Genomic DNA, 20293 nt, shown 5'->3' with positions numbered 1-20293 from the left:
CTAATCTGTAAACAGGTAATCTGTAAAAATGAGTGTTCTCTCAGCAAGGAAGGGTTCCCCACACTTTCTGACAGAAGGGCTCATGAAAGGTTCTATCTTGATTGCTTGTTTTTGTAGTGTAGGTTTCATCTGTACTGAAGGGCAACAGTCCTTTTAGCAAGACACACAAAACTTGGGTCAGTGATACTTGTGTTTGAGATTTTTCCACTGTATTTTGCCAGAAGAAATTCTGCCAGGGTGTCCTGCTGATCTGTATGTGCACAGAACTTATGTGTAAAAGCGTGGTGAAAAACCGACATATTTCTTCCCATTTTGACTCAAGTTAGTTTGTTCCAAGCTTAAGTTTGCTTAAATTATGGACATAAAGTACTTCATTGAGTACTAATGTTAGGAACCAACGTTAACTCACCTGCAGTACAATTCTTACTGCATTTCTCCCTCATTGCACTCTGTTCCTCAAGGGGAAAGAGTTCTTTTCAGAAGAAGTAGCAGTGAACTTTTTGATGGTCTTGTGTAAACCTTTTCAGAGTTAACATATTTGTATGCCATCAGGAAGGCATTAGAGAAATTGTAGGCTGTAATGTGGAGTATAATATTTGATAGAATGAAATTGAGTTAACCATGCTGCTGTAGAATCATGATTCAGTGCTGTGAGGTGATAAAAATGTGCTGAATGGATTGGGAAGGCGGAACTGAATTGAAAGGAATGCAGTTTGATCAGTGGGTGTCTTTGAGTTTGGCCTGTCTGACCATCTGTGGTTCCCCAAAGCTTTTGGCAGGGGAAAAAAGTTTAAGGTGTGTTTGGAAGGTCAGGGATTGCAGGTGTGATGTAGTGTTCATTTGAAGTGTTTGTGTGTACCCTTGGTTGGATTTAAATAACATCCCTCTAGGATTCTCTTAAAATTATAGTCTTTTTACTGTCGAAGAATGTAATTGATTCTATTTATGCCAGGCAGCCTTCCAGATTTGAAAGAAAACACAGGAACACAAGCTGCCAACTATACTTCAAAAGTGTTTCTGTTTACATTTTTGCTTTCCAAATCCAAACCCTGGAGGCGTGCTTACATGTGCAAGTAAAATGAAAGTGCACACAGGATGACTATATGCGCCGTTCCAGCACATGTCTGTATCCCAGTTTAAAACAAAAGTTGCTGTTTTGGTGCAGTTGCTCTAAAAAGTGTAGATTTTGGGGGTGTCTCTTTTGGACCATTTGCAAGTCTTTAAAGAAATGGTATTGAGTTGGTGTTTAATGTTTGAAATTTTTAAAAAGCCACACTTGATATTTATTTTGAAAAGATACTTGTCTGAAAGGATTGCATACATATGTGTGTCCCCCAGCCCCGCCTCTGTTGCTTTGCTAGCAATTGTTGGTGGGGAGGGAGGGGAAATTTGCAGTGGCACCACCATTTTTGAACCTGTACCAGCTCAGCACTGCTGCAGCTGTGCTCACTGTCCAGCAGAGACCCTGGTGTTTGTCTGACTCCTTGGTGATCTCAACAAGGCAGCTAAAATAGCAGGAGCTAACCCAAGAAAGGAAGAGCGAGTAGTTCTGTGCCACTTTAATCCATCTGAACCTGTAACGAGCTGGCTCAGGGAGCCTGGGTGCTAGCATGACGAAGAATGAGAACACACGCCTTGGGCAGGGAGAAGATGAGCTCTTACAGCTGTCAGGTCAGAGGAGCCTCAGCAGGGTTGTGGAACTGAACTTAAAAGACTGCTGGTATAAACTCAGTCTGTGTTGTGAACATTTAATTTGATTGTGGTCCATCTACACTATCATTGTTTGTATGTGTGGTGGACGGAAAAGGTCTTATGACTGCATGTTCTTGTTTTGGTGTTTATGCTGGTGTATGCCTTAACAGTAATGTGTTTCTGCCTCTGCTTGTAATTAAGAAACGTAAATAAGCATGTGATTCACTGGTATGGAGAGGGAGTCTTGTTCATGCTTTGCCTCATCAAAAAGATGCTATTTAACCTTCTCTGTGTATTTCTTTTTATCTGTAAACTGAGGATAGTTATCTGTAATGCGGCATTCTCCAAGTTGCTCTAAATGGTGTTATTTGAGTTCATTTGTGATGTTTTGTAATTGGTAAGCTTTCCAAGTTTGGCTCTTTAAATACACTGTGAGTGTGCTTAGACTTTTCCATTTCAGCAGCCGCTCACTGAGACTGTCGCAATGACGAGGAAAATGAAATAGCTTATTTAATCTCTTTTTAAAAAAAGTCAGTTGCAAAGCCCTTCTAAATATGCATGAGGTGTTAGTGGAAAAGCATTTTTCTAAATCTGCAGTGGCACTTTAGTGCTTTGGCTGATATTTTTAAAAGCCTAAACTACAACTACAGAAGAGGGATAAAAAATAAGACAACCCTCTTGCTACTGAGAGTCGCTTAGGAAGCAGTGGGTTTGGGAAAACATCATTTTCATTCTCATGTTTCTTTTGAAGAACGGAAGTGTGGCAAAAACAGGTACTGGATATACTTGGAAGAAAACTTTGCAGAAAATAAGTACCAAGGCATGAGAAGTGCAGAAATGGGGATCATGACTTTATTTTTTACATACATATATATTTTCATATTCAAAATTGTATATATGTTTATATATACACATTTTATGTGTATATATGCTTGTATAAATATATATTTTTAAAAATTGCTGAGCAAAGGACAAGCACAGCATTTGTTGCTTTTCCACAGTTGGAGCTATCGGGAAGCTGATGAAACAGAAGAGGTGTGAAGCTGTTGGTTTGGGTTTTCCCCTCCTTTCTGTTAGGAAAAGAAACTAAGATAGAGGGACAGTCCGAAGAAGGTTCTTGACTTAAAAAACTACTAAGAATGGCTTTAGAATTGTAGCCTGGTAGTTACCCTAGCCCTGTGCTTGCGGGACACTTGGTGGTTGGAGGAGGTGTGATGGACGATGGGCTGCTCTGTAGATGTCTATATTACCCCCTCATAATGTAGGTGTTGAAGTTAGTGATGCTACGGCTGAGTGCGAGTACTGCGCTATGAGATTTGCATAATGTGTGATGGCCTCTGCAGTAACTTACTGTTCTGCAGTGGGAGCTTGGGCGTGTGGTATGTAGCTCAGTGAACATGTCTTGCTGCTCAGCGACAGTCAGAAAAGGGACTTATTAGGAAAGCAGTAGAAAATGTGTCACTATGAACGTGTGCTCAGTTTGGACCTCAAATGCGGTATGCAGATCTGGTTGTTCCCCCTCTACTTTGCAAAAAGGATATGGTAAAGTTTGAAGAGATATGGAGAAGGTGACGACTAAAAACATACAGAATGCCTTTTGGGCAGAGAAGGGCTAAATCTGGGAGTATTATGGAAAAGAAGTAGTGGGGAGGATTTGCTGGATCTCTTAAAATTAAGAGCAATGAGTGCAAAGATAAGGAACTTTGCATTACAAGAAATCTAGGGTATCGGGTGAAAGCAGCAGGCTTCAGGACAAAGAAAAGCAAATATTTTGTAGCATGGAATGTTCTTTGCTCTTGTCACAGGATGCCAGCAGTTTGCGTGTGAAAATTTCCTGGACAAACTCAATACTTCATGATGGATTTGTCACAAATACGTTAATATTGACCTAGTTAAGGAAATTAAAAACAGGTAGTGATTAGGAGAGTTTATTGAGAACATATCACTGTGTGCCTGCTGAGTTTTTCCGTTCGTCCTTTGGCATCGGTTGTTGGCCATGGGGCTCTAAGACACGGCTGCTCTGTCCATACACTTTGTCCTGTACCTGCTCTAAGCTGGCAGAAGGCAGCGCTGCTAGAAGGTCAGTCATGTCTTCCCCTCCTCTCCTTTGGCTTGGCAAAGACATTGTGTCGCTGCTAATGGGAACTAGAACAGGGAGTTGATCCTAAATAAAACAAGCCCACCAGAAAGTGTTAATGGAGCTCAATTCTTCTGTCTCATTTCATGTTAAAAAGGGTTTGTTGCTGGTGTGTTGCTTATAATGACCTGAAAAAAGCTATGGCCAAGTTTTGTTTGAGCATGGATTCTCAAAATCAAGTTTAGAGGTTTTCATAAATAGTTTAACTGTTATCATAGTGATGGCTGAATGCTAAAGAGGTTTGGGATGAGAAAAAGTTTTTTTAAAAAAATTGAAGCATTGGTTTGGTTAAACTGAGCAGAGCTGATGGTTTGTATCTGATCCAAATGATGTTTCTCTTTCCAAACTAAAAATGTGAAGAACTGGGTTTGAGATTTGCTTAAGAATTGCTGTAGTAATTTGAATATTAGATATTTTCACCCCATGTTACTTAAGTGTTCTAATAATTTATTATAAACTTCAGGGAAAAAAATTAATCCTATTTAAGACCATATGCGTATTGACTCTTTTTTGCCAAACTACTGTGATTCTGCTAGTACCTGTTTCATTGGATTAGGTATTTACATCCAAGTTCCTTAGACATCAGTTTCATCAAGTCTTTCATGACTGTAAAATATAGCCATGAATATTCATCTACAGTTAAAAGTGATGTTTGAACAATTTTACTGAAGTTCCATGTGATGTTTGTATTTAAATTCGAATATTTACATTTCTGATTTTTACTCTAGGTTTATTCCTACAAATCACTGCTTGAAAAACTTCTGCTACAAAGTTATCTAAAGACTTAAAAATGCCTCCGCGACCGTCATCTGGCGAACTATGGGGCATCCACTTGATGCCACCGAGGATCCTTGTGGAGTGTCTTCTCCCAAATGGAATGATAGTGACTCTAGAATGCCTCCGTGAGGCCACCTTACTAACTATTAAACACGAACTCTTTAAAGAAGCGAGAAAATACCCTCTCTATCAGCTCCTTCAAGATGAATCTTCTTACATTTTTGTAAGTGTTACACAAGAAGCAGAAAGAGAGGAATTTTTTGATGAAACACGGAGACTTTGTGACCTGCGACTATTTCAGCCTTTTCTAAAAGTCATTGAACCAGTAGGTAACAGAGAGGAAAAGATTCTTAATAGAGAAATAGGTAAGATTGTCTTTATTTAAACATAGCATGTCTTTTTAACTGGCTTCTCTTCAAAATACAAAGAATGGAAACGGGTTGTGTTTGTCACCTGGATCTGTCAAAGCCTGCATTTCGTAACTGTCCGTTGTTCCATCAAAAGTCCAAAGATGCTGATCATAGTAAAGCCAACATTCATAAACTGTGAATTAAACTTTTGCTGTTCTGTTTCATTCACATGTGAAGTTTTGCTTTGTACATATTTGTAGCTGCATGTGGGTTACAGGATTTTTTGCTTGCAGGATTTCATGTTATTACAGAGCAAAGCCTGTTCTGTTGTTTGGGAAGTCAGTCTTAGCTTGTTTTGAAACTTACAGAATTGTAAATACTGGATTTAACTACAAATCTTAAACCACGTTTGTGATAGCACAAGTTTTAACACTGCTCTGTCTTGCTTTGAAAGTAAAAAATGAGGTGTTTTCCCTGTTCCTTTCCTACCGAAAGAGCATGGGGAGGGAAACAAACACCTGAGGTTGGAGTGGAGAGAAATGGTAATGTTTCGAATTACCTCTGGAGCAGCTTACCATTTTCCATTGATAAAGCACAGGGAGACCAGCATTTGTTTCAGCATCTAGGTTAAGTATCTAAATTTGGGTGGTACGAGCATACCTGCTCCCTTTTGGTTGCTAACAGATGTGTACTGCAGTGGTAGAGACTTGTCAACTGGAAATACTTGCTCTGGGGTGCTCCTAATTGTTAAATTGTTTAATTGTTGTGAATGCATCATAGGTAAACTACTTCTGTTTTGTGAAGCTTAACCTTTTCAAGACTTAGGGAGATCAGTGGTTAGCTAACTGTGCAGCAGGACGATTGAAAGGTTCCATTTGAACATTCATGCATAAATAGTTATTTATGCAATTAATCTCATTAAAGTAAATGGAATTACATCTGAGACAGAGGACCCGAGAGAAATAGACTCTTATTATGTGGCTCTGTGCCAAAGAGCTAAGTTCAGTGTCTCTTGGAGTGCTTGTCATGTTTTTAAATAGCGTAGTTCATTAAAAAAAAAAAAAAATGAATAGCTGTCCTTCAGTTGTAAGCAAAGCTGATTACGGTCCTGACAGCTACCAATAATCCTGCCAGGGTTTTAGAAAAAATCAGACGTCATTGCTTCTCTGGTCTGCCTGGTAAACATTGTGCTGACCTCAAAGGAAGCTTGTTACTGGTCCTTTTTAACCCAGGAGGGGTGTTAGCTGTGAGAGTGGGGATTTAAGGCTTCTAGGATCTTCAATGAATGTACGCCTGTCTACTACCCTTCTGTGCAACTGCTGAGTGCACTTAACTTTAGAAGTGAGTTGTTCTTGAATAAAACAATTACATATCTAAATAGAAGCCAGCGCAAATCTTGTAGGTTGTGTTTTGCTTAAAACATGCTTTTTCTGTCACTGACAGAAGTTAATTAGCAGTTACAATTATTTCCTTATGCTTCTTCAATACCGTAGGTTTTGCTATTGGCATGCCTGTCTGCGAATTTGATATGGTTAAGGATCCAGAAGTACAAGACTTCAGAAGAAATATTCTTAATGTTTGTAAAGAAGCAGTGGATCTTCGAGATGCCAATGCACCGCATAGTAGAGCATTATATGTCTGTCCTCCAAATGTAGAGTCTTCACCTGAGCTACCCAAACATATATACAATAAATTAGATAAAGGTAAGATAAATATTTACAATAGAAACATAATGGGCTTTTAGTGATTGGCATCAAAGAGTACAGCTGATGACTTGGGTAAAACGCTGTTTCAGGTACTGCGTTTAGCACACTCTAGCAACATCTTACACCTTAAGTTATTCAGAATAACTTTCTCGATAGAGTGTAAATTCAGAAGGAAGACATCAACACTTAAAATTACTTTTTTTGCTATTGTAATAACTAAATCTTGAGGTAAACTTGGTAAATAGAAGCGATTTGTTTTAATGGGCAGAAACATTGGCTTAGCATTTATCTTTGACATTCAGAAATGTGGAGTTAAATGATGCTGAATCACTGAGTTATCTTGCAGTCCTCGAGTATAAAGCAGTTACTGCTGTTTTCTTGAAGGCTAAATAGCCAGTAGTATTTAATTAATAATATTCTTAGCCTCAAGGGGTAAAAGTTTGAATTTACGGTAGAGTCGAAAATAAACAAACCCCCGTAATTCCTTGCAGAAGTTATAAACTCTCTGTCAGTTTGGGCTATGAATCTTGTCTAATCTTCTTTCAGTAGCACTGCGAGCAATTCTCTGTGTCGTTGGGGTGGGAGTTGTTTGAGTTTTTTTGTTCTGAAACTATTTGTTTTGAAACTGTATTGAAAATGATAGGCCTAAATTATTTTATATTTATTCTAGGGCAAATTATAGTGGTGATATGGGTAATAGTCTCACCAAACAATGATAAGCAGAAATACACCTTAAAAATCAATCATGACTGTGTGCCTGAGCAAGTGATTGCTGAAGCAATCAGGAAGAAAACGCGAAGTATGCTGCTGTCATCTGAACAACTGAAACTGTGCGTCTTGGAGTACCAGGGCAAATATATTTTGAAAGTGTGTGGCTGTGATGAATACTTGCTAGAGAAATATCCCCTGAGCCAGTATAAGGTAAGTTACATACTTAATTTATTTTGAAATACACTAAAACAATCTGGATTTGTGAGGGAGAGAAGGGATTAATTTTATAACTGGCTTGCTTTTTCTTTAAATCAATCTAAAGTGTAGGAAGTAAGTGTATGCATCTTTTAAACTAATTCACTAATCTGAGTGTCATATGCCTGTTGCTGTATGTGTTTCAGAAGGGGGGGAGAAAACGTGATTTTAAACTAGAATTGATATCACTAGTGTAATTTTTCTTCTTTGAATGAAGTAGCTTACCTCTAATGCTAGTGGTAAATCAGTGGTAGGTACTTTCAGAAATAGTCTAGATTTCTGATGGAAAGAGATGAGTTACACTTGAATGGCGTTGACGTAATACAAAGGACATTCAGTCAGATGTTAAATTGAGGCAACTGTTGCTACTGTGAATCTCATCCCTTCCCGCTTTACAGGTGGAAAAAAAATCTAAAAAACCTTTGTTTTCCTGTTATTTACATCTTTAATTTTTTTGGCCTTATTAAAGGAGCTCTAAACTTCAGTGCTACACAACTCATTGTTAAATCTTCCTTGTGGCTGTCTGTCCTTCATTGCCTGGGTTTGTTAGTGCTGTGAGTGTGAGACAGCTGCTGACAGAAGAGCATCTGAGCAGCCCTCTGGAGCAGACAACAATGTTAGCCTGTAGATTTCCTGGCAGACTGCTGCTGCTTCCTCTTTGAGGAATGTATTGTTGTAATAAACAGCTTCCATTGCTTCATCTAAAATGGTTGACAATCTGCTCTGCAGAGCAGTGGCGGGGAGAGAAGGGGGCTGGGGCATCCTGAATAATGGGAAGGGCAGCTCTGTTCCATGGGAGCTGGAAAACAAGCACAGGCATACATGAATAATTTTGCGCAGTCATCTTGAGATCAAACACTAGACCTATTTGATCTAGCGTGGGTTCTTCAGAAGTATCTGCTATGCCTTTACTGTGCTCAAAAGAGCTTGCTAATTACACTCCAGGGCTGGACTTGTCTTAACGCATTGTATGCTGTGGTGCTGTTGCCAGACAAAATGCTTGATGCACTTAGTCCTGAACAGACACCATACAGGCTTGCAGCTAGAGTCTGTCAGGAGCAGTGCTGAGCATGAGGTGATAAGCACAACTGAACAAAAAATGTCTTGTGCTCTCTGCCTGTGACTAGGAGTGCCAGTGTCACCTGTGCTAGGTCTGCACAGCAGGTTAGTACAGTTGCTTGCCACGCACAACCAGCTCCTCTGCTTCCAGGAGCATCTCTAAGCTGGAAGCAGTCTGCTTTGTTTGTGCGGCGCTGTGCCGGAGCTAAGGAGCACTGCAAAGAAACCTGACTTGTCATTTTGTCAGCTCTGCCCTGTCTCCAGTTCAACCTTCCACTGTTGCAGACATCATTCATATCTCAATATGTATGAAGCACGACTGTGTGATCCCCTACCCAACAATGCATTTGAACTGTTGGATGTTATAAACACTGCAAAGGGGCACACAGGGACAATGATAAGCTCTTTAAATACGCTTTTACTTCTGTATTTCCCTGAATATTTTTAGATAGACACTACCAAGAGTATGCACTTTGAAAACATACTGAATTTTGGTTTTTGGTTTTCTTACAGTACATAAGAAGCTGTATAATGCTTGGTCGCATGCCCAATCTGATGCTGATGGCTAAGGAGAGCCTATACACCCAGCTGCCACTGGACACCTTTACAATGCCCTCTTACTCCAGGCGTATCTCTACAGCTACGCCCTACATGAATGGAGAAGCTACAGCCAAATCCCTCTGGACTATAAATAGTGCTCTCAGAATAAGAATTCTCTGTGCAACATACGTAAATGTGAACATCAGAGACATAGACAAGGTAAGGCAAATGCTGTATGGCATCATACATGGTTTTCAGCAGCTCACGGTTTCCCTCCTGAGTCGTCTGTTCTGTGTTTACATTGGAAGAGAGATGTCTAATTTTCTAACCTGTTAAATAACCACTTTGTTATTCAAATTTAAGCACTCCATTCTAAAAAATGCAGCCATGTTTTACCATCTGAAAACTTGTGTGCTACTAAAAAGGCATGAGTTGTGGTATTTAGTTAAATATTCTGCCTGATGGGAGCAGAACTCAGTTTGCATAGTTCACTTCAGCTGAGTATGTAATGGATAGAAGAACAAACCCCATGTTGTTATTTGTATGCTAAATAATAATGTCTAAGAATGTATTACAGTAATTGGGAATACTTTTGATGAGGGGATGCTGGATAGTGTGCTGCTACCCTTGTTTTTAAAAACGGGAGGGATGGGAAGATCAAGGAGAAAAGGCAGGTAGGGTTCAGGCCCGTTGGAGTCATACTACAAGCCTGGCTGTAAATTCCTCAATTTCTTTGGTCTCTTCTTTCACTATAGCTTGGCACAGGAAGAACTGAAAATAAATTCCAAGTCTTGAGTTCATTTCAAGTTTCTTGTTGTATTTTTAAGATTTAGTTTTGCAATTCATGAGGAAAAAGACAGAAACACTTTTTTCTGGAAGAGTGTGCTTCACACCTTGCAAAGCATGAATGAATTTGGGTTGTGGAGTGGTGGGGCTGTCTGGTTTTCAATATTTTTTTGCCTTTTTTTGTTTACTTGATGGAAATTAAGGGGTAATATGTTATAATCATAGTATATGTTGACAGTAGTGGAAAAAAAATGTTTACAGTAACATTTCAAAGATAGTACTAATATTAATGTTGTTTTCAGATCTACGTTAGAACAGGTATCTACCATGGAGGGGAGCCTTTGTGTGACAATGTGAATACTCAAAGGGTGCCTTGTTCTAATCCCAGGTAAGTTAAGTACCTTAACAACTACGGAGAACTTGACTTCAGGCCATCATAAACGATTGTACTGAAGGAGTAAACAGTCGCCTCAGCCATTAGTCAGGTAGAGTCCTTGCTGGGAATTCCTTGCCTTAAGTGTTGTAAGAACATTTTTACCTTACCCTGTACATATAAATAGAATTAATGTAATTCAAACATAATTATTTTGTCTTGTTGCATATAATAGTACAGCTTCTTCACTGAACAGATCTGTTTTACACATGCATGTGCGGTTGCCTCTGAAACTCCAATATAATTACTCATTAATACTGTGAAATCAGCATAGCTCTGGGCGACTGAGCTCTGTTCCTGACTGTGGATCAACAGCAGGTGTTCCAGTTGCAGGTTCAGATTTCACCTTCAACATGAGGCAATGTGATGTAACGTAACCTGCAGGTTTGTTTCGGTGAGGCTGCCTAGTGTGTACTAAGACAGAACCGCTCGGTGTTGAGGGGTGGATATCACTTGCTAACATGGAAGTGACTGCCAGCTCTGGGCTGATTATTTTCAGGAGATTTGACCTACTGTGAATGTTACCTGGAAAAAGAAATCACATGAACTTAAAAGTGCCATTAGTGTACAAAAATAAGCTTTATATGAGCATATATAAACATATTGAGAAAAAGTATCTAAAAGATGTTGAATTTCTGCCCGTAACTTTGCCTGATGAGGAGGTATGATATTTTAGCATCTGCTAGGATAAGATGCGAAGTGTGTGTTCAGAAGCAGTTCTTGACTTGCATTTTCTGCCTGACTTCATGTCTTTGGAAGTTTCAAAATGCATTAATGTTTTGTCTGTACACTTTCTGTTAATATGGTTAGGTGTTGTAATTAGAGAGCTTAATATATGCAGTTACTGAAAAACAGCATCTCCCTTGGAGTTTGCCCAAAGAAACCTGTACTTGAACTGATAGTTTAACTGCTTTAGAGAGAAAATCTTCTTGGAAAGGTGGTGAAGGGCATGGCTTGAAAACATGGATATAACCACACAGTTCTATATTGTATGAAATGAACACTTAGGTGAATTAAAACTTATCTGCCAATTTCTTCATTCCTAGAGAAGGGTGCTTGGACAGTGTTTTCTTTGTAAAACTCTACTTTTAGTAGCTACAGAGAGGCTGAAAAATTAGTGCTATCCTTGGAAGCTGCTGCCTCTTCCAACTGAGAAAATTCAGCATGGCAATCTGCTAAGGAAAACAAACTGTGTTCAGAAGTTCCTCTTCAAAAGCACGGTTCTGCCAGTTGAGAGGGAAAGTCTACTCAGAAGTTCATGAAAATAAAATGTGTATTTCCTGTAGAACCAATCTGTGCTCTTATTACTGTGGTGAACAGAATAATATCTGAGTGGGGAATATTGCGTTGGATTTCTGTATTATATTCCCATCTTGTAGTTATATTTTATTTTCTAGCAGTTCAAATTTAGAATCACAGAATCATTAAGGTTAGAAAAGACCCCTAAGATCGTAGTGTCCAACTGCCAACCCAACACCCCCAGGCCTCTTAAACCATGTCCTGAAGTGCCACAACTACATGTTGTTTGAACACCCCCAGGGACGGTGACTCCCCCACCTCTCTGGGCAGCCTGTGCCAGTGCCTGGCCACTCTCAGTGAAGAAAATTTTCCTAATATCCACTCTAAACCTCCCCTGACACAGCTTGAAGCCATTTTTCTCACTAACTCAACTTTAGTTGAGTTCTGAAAACGATGCCGCATTTTTTCCCCACTTGCTGCTTTTCCCTGAAGTGAAAAATACTTCCCAAGCTGAGCCTTACATGAGTGTAGCACATGTGCAAATCCATTCTCTCTAGGTTATACCTATGCTGGCAGTTGCAGTCAGTAGGTTTGTAAGAGTGAAAGTGAATGAATCTATTGCCAAGTTTGCGGGAATTGAACCTAGTGTGACATTTTTAAACAGTCTTGGTACTAGAAGGCTAATGGGGGAAGTTTCCATTCCCAAAAGGAATAGATGTGGTCAAATGCATGTAGGAGGACCCTTCTTCAGTAAGAAAGTGTACTCTTTATGCAGATATACGGTTCAGGTGGGAATATAACAAATGCTTTTTAGTACAACTGTTGATTGAATGCAGTGGTCTCCTTTAACCTAGTTTTATCTGCTTTTTAAATCTTACAGATGGAATGAATGGCTATTGTATGACATGTACATTCCTGATCTTCCACGTGCTGCTCGGCTCTGCCTTTCCATCTGTTCTGTTAAAGGCCGGAAGGGTGCTAAAGAGGTGAAGTATTTCATGGCTTTAACACACTAATGAACAAAAGCTACTTAAGTCAAATTTGGGAAGGTATTTGGTAAATGCTGTCCTGGCAAATGAGTCTTAGGTCCAGTGTTTGATTTGAATCTGATTAAAACAGGGGGCTTTCTTGTCTTGTACGTAATTCAGGCTACCGCTTTTTTGTGGTCAGAAATTAAACGTGGAAAAAAGTTCATCCATTCAATGCTGTAAATCACATCTATACTGTATTGTCAGACACAAAGATCAGTGTTAGTATTTTGAGGTGCAAGTGCATTTAAACTCAAGTTTCTAAATCCAAAAGTTACTTACCTATTTATTTAAATTCAACTATAAATATTACCTTTTCTGAGTTGGTTTTTAAAGTAGAGAAAATCTGTGCTGCTTTAGCATTTGATGCAAGATCCCAAATAGTAATTTTTAAGAATCTATATATGGCATCTAATTCTAGCCACCAGCATCATTAAATTTTGGGTTTGAATGTGTGCCATAAGTACTATATAGTACCTTCGGCCTACACTCAGGTTTACAGGTCTTATAGAATCATAGAACAGTTTGGGTTGGAAGGGAAGGATTAAAGATCACCTATTTCTGACCCCCCAGCCCACGGGCAGGGACATCCTTCACTAGACCAGGTTGCTCAAAGCCCCATCCAACCTGGCCTTCAACACTGCCAGGGATGGGGCATCCACGATGTTTCTGGGCAGCCTGTGCCAGTGCATCACTGCCCTCATCATTAAAAAAACGAAATCTTTTATGTCCAATCTAAATATATTCTCTTGCCATTTAAAACTGTTGCCCTTTGTCCTCTCACTACAAGCCTTGGTAAAAAGTCTCTAGCTGTCAAAAACCCTCCATCATCTTGAGTTATTTTGACATGGGGAAAATGTTAGCCTGTGTTTGCAAGTGTTTTGATATCATTCTGCAAAATGACTGCCATGATGGTCATTCATAATAAAATATGGTACAGCTTCCACCACCTGCTTTGAGCTAATCTGGGAATGTAACAGCTTGTTCCAGGGTGAAAATGTTATTTCTCCTGACTCACTCTGCTGTAATTAATAGATGACACAAAAAATAATCTTTTAATCTCTTTCAGGAGCACTGCCCATTGGCTTGGGGGAATATAAACATGTTTGACTACACAGACACTCTTGTATCTGGGAAAATGGCTTTGAATCTTTGGGCAGTACCTCATGGGCTGGAGGATTTGTTGAATCCTATTGGTGTTACTGGATCAAATCCAAACAAGGTAAGGATTTGCATGCCAGTTTCCTCTTTAGGAATATATTTTCAAAATGTGCTGTATTATAACGAGCACCATGCAACAGAAAAAGTAATTTAAACTCCCTTTATGTAGGAAACACCATGTTTAGAGCTGGAATTCGATTGGTTTAGCAATCCAGTAAAGTTTCCAGACATGACGGTGATCGAAGAACATGCCAATTGGACTATATCACGTGAACTGGGGTTTAACTACAGCTATGCGGGGCTGGTAAGGCAAACTCCCCTTCAGAGATTAGCTACTAAAATATGAAAGTATCATTTATTCTACTCAGCGCATTGGCGATAAAGAAAACTCTTTTCGTGTATCCTGATTTATTGTAAAAGCAAGAAATCAATTTTTGTTTGTGTTTAGCAAAGGGAGTAATATATTCTAATTTCTTTATATTACCAATAAACTGACCTAATGCTTCACTGACCAACCGAAACACCCTAAAAAGAAACGCTTACTGTGCAAACTGCTAGGGCCTTTTTGATATTCTTACATCTGAATTAGCAATATCTAAACTACTGAGTTTAACTTTTCAAAAGTTGTAACTCTTCTTCAGTGATATACTGTTCTGTTGCAATTTCGTGTCTATGGGTAGGCTTCCCCGTGTAACCTAAGGGTGCTTACAACTCTTTGGCTGTTTAATGAGCTAGTTATGAACATAGGCACAGGGAATGCTAAGGAAATGGATTGGCATACACGAGTGTAGTCCTTTATCGCCTCTCCCAGGAAGAAAGCCTGTGTGATAGTTGGCTTTTTGGTGAGGTTTAGAGCTTTCTTAAAAGCACATTTTGGATGATGAAAAGGAAGAAAAAAAGAAAAGCAGTAAAGCTAAAAATGCTATGTATTTATAGACAAGTCTGTGAAATTAGTCAGTGTTTTATGTTTTCTTCTGGAGGCTGGTTCAAAGAGTTTCCCCAAGAGAGCTTTTGTGGTCTGTGTGAAGAAGAGTCTCAGGGTGGAAAGTTTTGCTGTGCCAAAAAGTGCGTAGGTGTCAGTAAGCTTCCACTTCGGGAATTCTGGTGATATTTGTAACAGTCTCATCTCAAAGTATCTTGAACAAAGGGTTGTAGGCATTTGATTTCTCTCAGTTACTGTACAGGAGGTCCATCACTGAGTGGTGCATCTGCTTAGGATATGTGTTGTGACTGAGCAGTGCCGCAGGGCTCCTTAGTAAGTGTTTGAGGACAGCTGGCTTCTTGGTAAATAACATTCCTTGGCTATAACACAGCCCATTACCTGGGCATATATATGCTCAATTCATCGTTTTGTTCCATCTGTAGGCAAAAATTGAAAATGGTGAGGAGAATAAGCTCCTACTTCAGTGGCAAAGTAATGATCAACTTGTGCTTTACAGTTAAAAACCCAACATTCCGAGGCAGAATAAAGTCTACAAGTACTTCCTTTTCTTTTTTTGTGATAATCCTTAGAATACTGTAGAAGGTCATAGTAGTTAAATAGGGAGAAAGCATATTTGCATCAGTGACTAAACTGGCAGGGAAGCATACTGTATATCGCAGCTTTGGTGTCTCATTATTCATACTGCTTTTCTTTCAATCCTCCTTGTCTGCCAAAATCCTCTTATTGCTTATCCTTTCTTAAATCATTTCATTAAATGCTTGGTAAGTTTGAACATCACTGTTAACTCTTAGTATTGTATTTGTCCCCTGTATCTTAATGTGTGGTGTCTTTAGGAGTGAAGCCAAAGCTTTCTGTATTCAGGTACTGTGCATATTTATGGCTGTTTGTAATATTAACTATATTTAGGGAGCTAAAAGGCTATATATTGTACTCATTCAAAAATTGGGTATTGGATTACTGTGTAGCATTAGCTGTATCTGAATATCTGAAAGAGGTAAAAAATGCTTGTCTGAAATGGTCAAAATCAGCAAAGTAGTCACTGAGGTATGATTTCTATATAAATGTTTTTGTTATGATGCAAAGAGCATAACTTATTTAACCTTGCAATGCATTACACTGCATTTAAAATCAGTTACTACATACTTACAAGAGACCATTTGTAGGTCCACTAATATCTCAAATATGAAGGAATTTTCAAATATTAAATCTAGCTTACTGTCCCACAATTCATAGAATTTCAAGTTTTTGGTGTTGACTGCAACAGGATAAATGCATTTTCCTTCTGGGCTTGACCTAAACTATGATCTTTCTGACCCACTATGCAGGTACATTTTATACTTTTTTTTACTTTCTCTTATTACTTAGGATGACTCTTTCAGAATCAAGATGAATATGTGCAATTAATCACTTGTTCAATATCAACTATTTGATCTTATGTGCAGAGTAGGGTGATTATAAAGTCATTTATCCATTGACTTCCTTAGGGAATCACTCTGGCTACTTGCACTATATCCACTACCATCATATTTAGGAATGTGTTTCAGAAATTTTCCTGTGCCACATAGAGAGTAGTCCTAAATAGTTTCCCCCCGCTTCTAAGCCCAGTCCATGTGCTTCAGAAAGGTAATAAAATACCCACGTTGGTGCACTAAACTCACTACCACACTACTACTGGGGCAAGGTACTAAAAAATCCTGTTAGTTGGTTGATTCATACCTTAATATTGGTAGATGTAAGCTTGAAGGCCACAATATGCTTGTCCCATGTAATAGTGAACTCATAATGAGAACACATAATTTACATAATTAAAGATAAATGTAGAGAACTTTCAGTCTGAAGTAGATACAATATGGTATAACCCAAGAACTGTTCCTGTATTTGTGCGTATTCTTAGAAATACACCACTCTGCCTTTTAAAGGGTGCCTTGATCTCCTGCCTGGAAATGTCAGATTGTTCTCTTTTACAGCTTTTTTTTTAAGCTAGGTGCATTGGAAAGACTTTCTATAAGACTTGTAGGTATTTCTGTTTCGAAGTACTAGTTCAACCAGTTGAAAATTTCCACCAACAGAACTGGCAGACAAAGTTGCAATACCTCTGCCGTTGGTCTAAGCTGGTTCTAATGAATGAAGTCTTAGATAAAATTAATTTCAGCATGTACCAGTTCTGTTTTCTGTGCACTTTGGGCAATATCTTATTCTTGTTAATGTTTTCCAGTCTTCCTGTTACTCAGGTTTCCTACAGCGTTCTTCCTTTTACCTGGCTTCACCCCCCATATTCTGCTTTTTCAGTTCAGATTCTTTTTCACTCCTTTCAGCAGCTCTCAGTAATCTCAAAACTGGAGACAGAAATGACCAGTTTCATTCTCTGCTGCATTATGTTGCTCATCAGGTATCAACTGCTGCTGTTTCTCCACACAGCTGATTTAGTTGGAATGTACCTCTTCTTGTCCCAGTAGTGACTAAAAGCAGTTGCAGAAATCAAAGGCCTAGTCTTTCATCTCTAGTTTTAAATTGTAAGTCCTCAGTGATAACAAAAGGAAACAACAAGATGGTATCATGTGACATAGGCTATAAGTGTTGCTATGCTGTTAAAATACTTCATGTATGTTTCTGACAACAGAAGGAGATGTGGAGGGTTAATGGACCACTTTCTCTCCACAGAGTAACAGGATAGCTAGAGATAACGAATTAAGAGAAAGTGACAAGGAGCAACTGCGAGCCATATGTACAAGAGATCCTTTGTCTGAAATCACTGAGCAAGAGAAGGACTTCCTCTGGAGCCACAGGTATTTAAAAACAAAAACCAAACCAAAGAAAAACCTGGGTCACAGGCCAACTTCACCCCAGTCACTCTAAATTTGTCATGATTGTCTTGGGTTTTACTCCCTTTTCTTTGTTCTCTATTGTTGTGATTAGTGCTTTAGAAAAGGCTTTTAAAGCGTTCTGTGTTGTATGTCTTGGTTCATAAGCCTGTGGAGGGAAGCAAGTTGTGGAATTAGTTTACGTTTTCCCTGTTACTGCAGCCTTACCTTCATGCATGGATCCTGACACCACCTCATAGTATTGATCGAGTCCTGCTGACGGGGGAAGAAAAAGGTGCAAGACTGAGGGGACATGGCAGACAGTTATCGAGGCAAAAATGATGTTTTGTACATAAAACTTTTTCTTCTTTTGCAGACACTATTGTGTGAATACTCCAGAAATTCTGCCCAAATTACTTCTGTCTGTTAAATGGAATTCTAGAGATGAAGTTGCCCAGGTAACATTTAGCACCGAAGAAGTGTTAAGTTTTGAAGAAGCTTTGAAATATGATATTGTAAAGAAAACGTCTGCAAGTTAAAAACATGTTGCGTGTATGATGCATTGAATGGAAACTTAGATAATTCAAGTTGCTGCTATCAGTCTGGTCCATAGTTCTTGTTCTTTAGCTCAGTCTGAGTCTTGGGATTTCCTCTTGGGGGCATTACTTGAATTGTTATGTTGCTGATTTGTCAATTACAGTTAAATGTCAGGTTTTGTTTTCGTTCTTGTAGTGGATAAAATAACAAAGTCTGCTGGCAAGTAATACCACATTGTTTATTGAGAGAGGACTGGCAAGTAAACAGCTTCTACACAGAAGCAGTTTGTATCTGATGACACCTTCTAATGGCTGTGATTACAACTTCTAATCAATGCAAATGTGTAATGTGCTTGGACTTTTTCCTGTCCACAGATGTACTGTTTGGTAAAAGACTGGCCTCCAATCAAGCCAGAGCAAGCAATGGAGCTTTTGGACTGTAATTACCCAGATCCAATGGTGCGAGCTTTTGCAGTTCGGTGTCTAGAGAAGTACTTGACAGATGACAAACTGTCTCAGTACTTGATCCAGCTAGTACAGGTACACACACATTTTGGTATACTTCATGTCTTCTGTACATCCGGTAATCAGAGAGGCTTAAAATACAACTAAAGTTAAGACGATGTGAAAAAAGGTCATCGAAAGCATCTGTTTGTGTTGCAGATTATTTAGTAGGAGGAGATGAAATGTAGTCCATTTTCTGTAGTGCTGTGGTTTTGCTTGTTGGTATTAAATGCCAAAATTCTGCAGAGATGTAGAACTGTTCAACCAGCTGGAACAGGCAGCTATTTCAGCTGTCCTAACATATGGTAAAGTATGAGCAGAAGCATCTTCTCAAAATTTTGAGCAAGTTGAGGCTAAAATATTTGGTAACAGTAAAGGAAGCATCAGATGGTAAGCTCTTGAAATAGAGGCAGTGTTAGCCGATATTGTTCAAATCCTAACACATGCAAGTATTGATACCAAGATCACTCATTCTACAAAATTTAATGTAAAACCTAAATTGCTTTTTATTTCACATCCTTTACTCTGTATATTGTTCATAAAAATAACTTCAGCTGATATTTTTTTTGTCCTTAACTAGGTTCTGAAATACGAACAGTATTTAGATAATCAGCTTGTGAGATTTTTACTCAAGAAAGCACTGACCAATCAAAGAATAGGACACTTCTTCTTTTGGCATTTAAAGTAAGCTTAATATCATGTTACGGGGTGGTGGGATTCCTGTTAGCTGTAAACAATTAGTTGTTCTAAAGGCTTGGCATAGTAAATGTCCTTTTTTAGGAAAATATTACCACGTAGTTTATTTTATATTGGTTAAGATTTGAGTGCGTAGTTTGGTAGTAGAAGTTGTCCCTTGCAGCTTCAAAAGCTAGTTAACAATAGATACTTAGTCCTGTACTTTTTGTCTAGTGATGATTATTCTAAAAGCAGGGTAGTCTAAGATAGCTGGAAGCTTCCCATATTCTTAGCGGTTTACAACTTTGACAGATTCCTGCTGTTTGAACTTCATTTGTATTCCAGATCCCCCACCAGTCTTTCTCCAGAAGATATTAGCCATAGTTGAGGCCTAAAGAAAGCCACCCAATCTGGCCAGATAAGGCTTTGGAATATAACTGTTCATACATGCTTATGAAAGACTTTGTAGAGCTTGATAGCCAAAATATGTCGGTGTTCTCCCTCACTAAGATAACGTGGGCTTTTGTAATTCCCAGTGTTGAGAAGGCTGAGCATAAATCGGCCTGCAGCATACTGGGTTGTAGCTAGGCCTCACCTAAAAATGCTGCTCTTAAGCTAGTGTGATCAGAAACGGAAGCAGGCAATCTTTGTTGTGTTCTGTTTTTTACTTCCCTGGTAATCCTCAAGGATATTGGAATAAGTTGCCTAGTTAATTTGTTTGAGGGGATGTATTTTAGGACTGTGCAAACACTGAGAGTAGGTAAGAACAAGGAGACTAGAGGAGCCACAGCCTGGGATTGGCTAAATGAGACAAGGAGAAAACGAAGCAGGTTAGCTTTGCTCTCAGCAAAGAAAAATGGAAGTTGAATTGAAAGCTTGAGGCTTACTACAGAGTTTCCGGGAAGCATGGATTTTGAATAAAGGTATGGGGTAGAGAAGGATGGGATGAAGCAATAAGGA

At 38.9% G+C, this 20293-nt stretch overlaps 1 protein-coding gene across 3 annotated transcripts in view; it reads left to right on the top strand.

Moving 5' to 3' along the window:
* PIK3CA (phosphatidylinositol-4,5-bisphosphate 3-kinase catalytic subunit alpha) overlaps positions 1 to 20293 on the top strand; it is a 41532-nt gene that overhangs the window by 12793 nt on the left and 8446 nt on the right. For all 3 annotated transcript variants that reach the window (XR_012661438.1, XM_075098431.1, XM_075098432.1), the window contains exons 2-13: positions 4558 to 4971; positions 6450 to 6659; positions 7333 to 7583; positions 9201 to 9446; positions 10316 to 10401; positions 12566 to 12671; positions 13783 to 13935; positions 14044 to 14178; positions 17479 to 17603; positions 17995 to 18076; positions 18530 to 18694; positions 19239 to 19342. Coding sequence is in view for 2 of the 3 variants with exons in the window: in XM_075098431.1 (XP_074954532.1) it covers positions 4620 to 4971; positions 6450 to 6659; positions 7333 to 7583; positions 9201 to 9446; positions 10316 to 10401; positions 12566 to 12671; positions 13783 to 13935; positions 14044 to 14178; positions 17479 to 17603; positions 17995 to 18076; positions 18530 to 18694; positions 19239 to 19342 (2015 nt within the window). In the remaining variant the exon portion in view is untranslated. The remainder of the gene's footprint in view (positions 1 to 4557; positions 4972 to 6449; positions 6660 to 7332; positions 7584 to 9200; positions 9447 to 10315; positions 10402 to 12565; positions 12672 to 13782; positions 13936 to 14043; positions 14179 to 17478; positions 17604 to 17994; positions 18077 to 18529; positions 18695 to 19238; positions 19343 to 20293) is intronic.

This window comes from Phalacrocorax aristotelis, chromosome 7 (genome assembly GCF_949628215.1).
Source record: "Phalacrocorax aristotelis chromosome 7, bGulAri2.1, whole genome shotgun sequence".
In the NCBI taxonomy this organism is placed as follows: Eukaryota; Metazoa; Chordata; class Aves; order Suliformes; family Phalacrocoracidae; genus Phalacrocorax; species Phalacrocorax aristotelis.
Note: the sequence above shows the minus strand (reverse complement) of the source record. Positions and strands in the feature narration are given on the sequence as shown.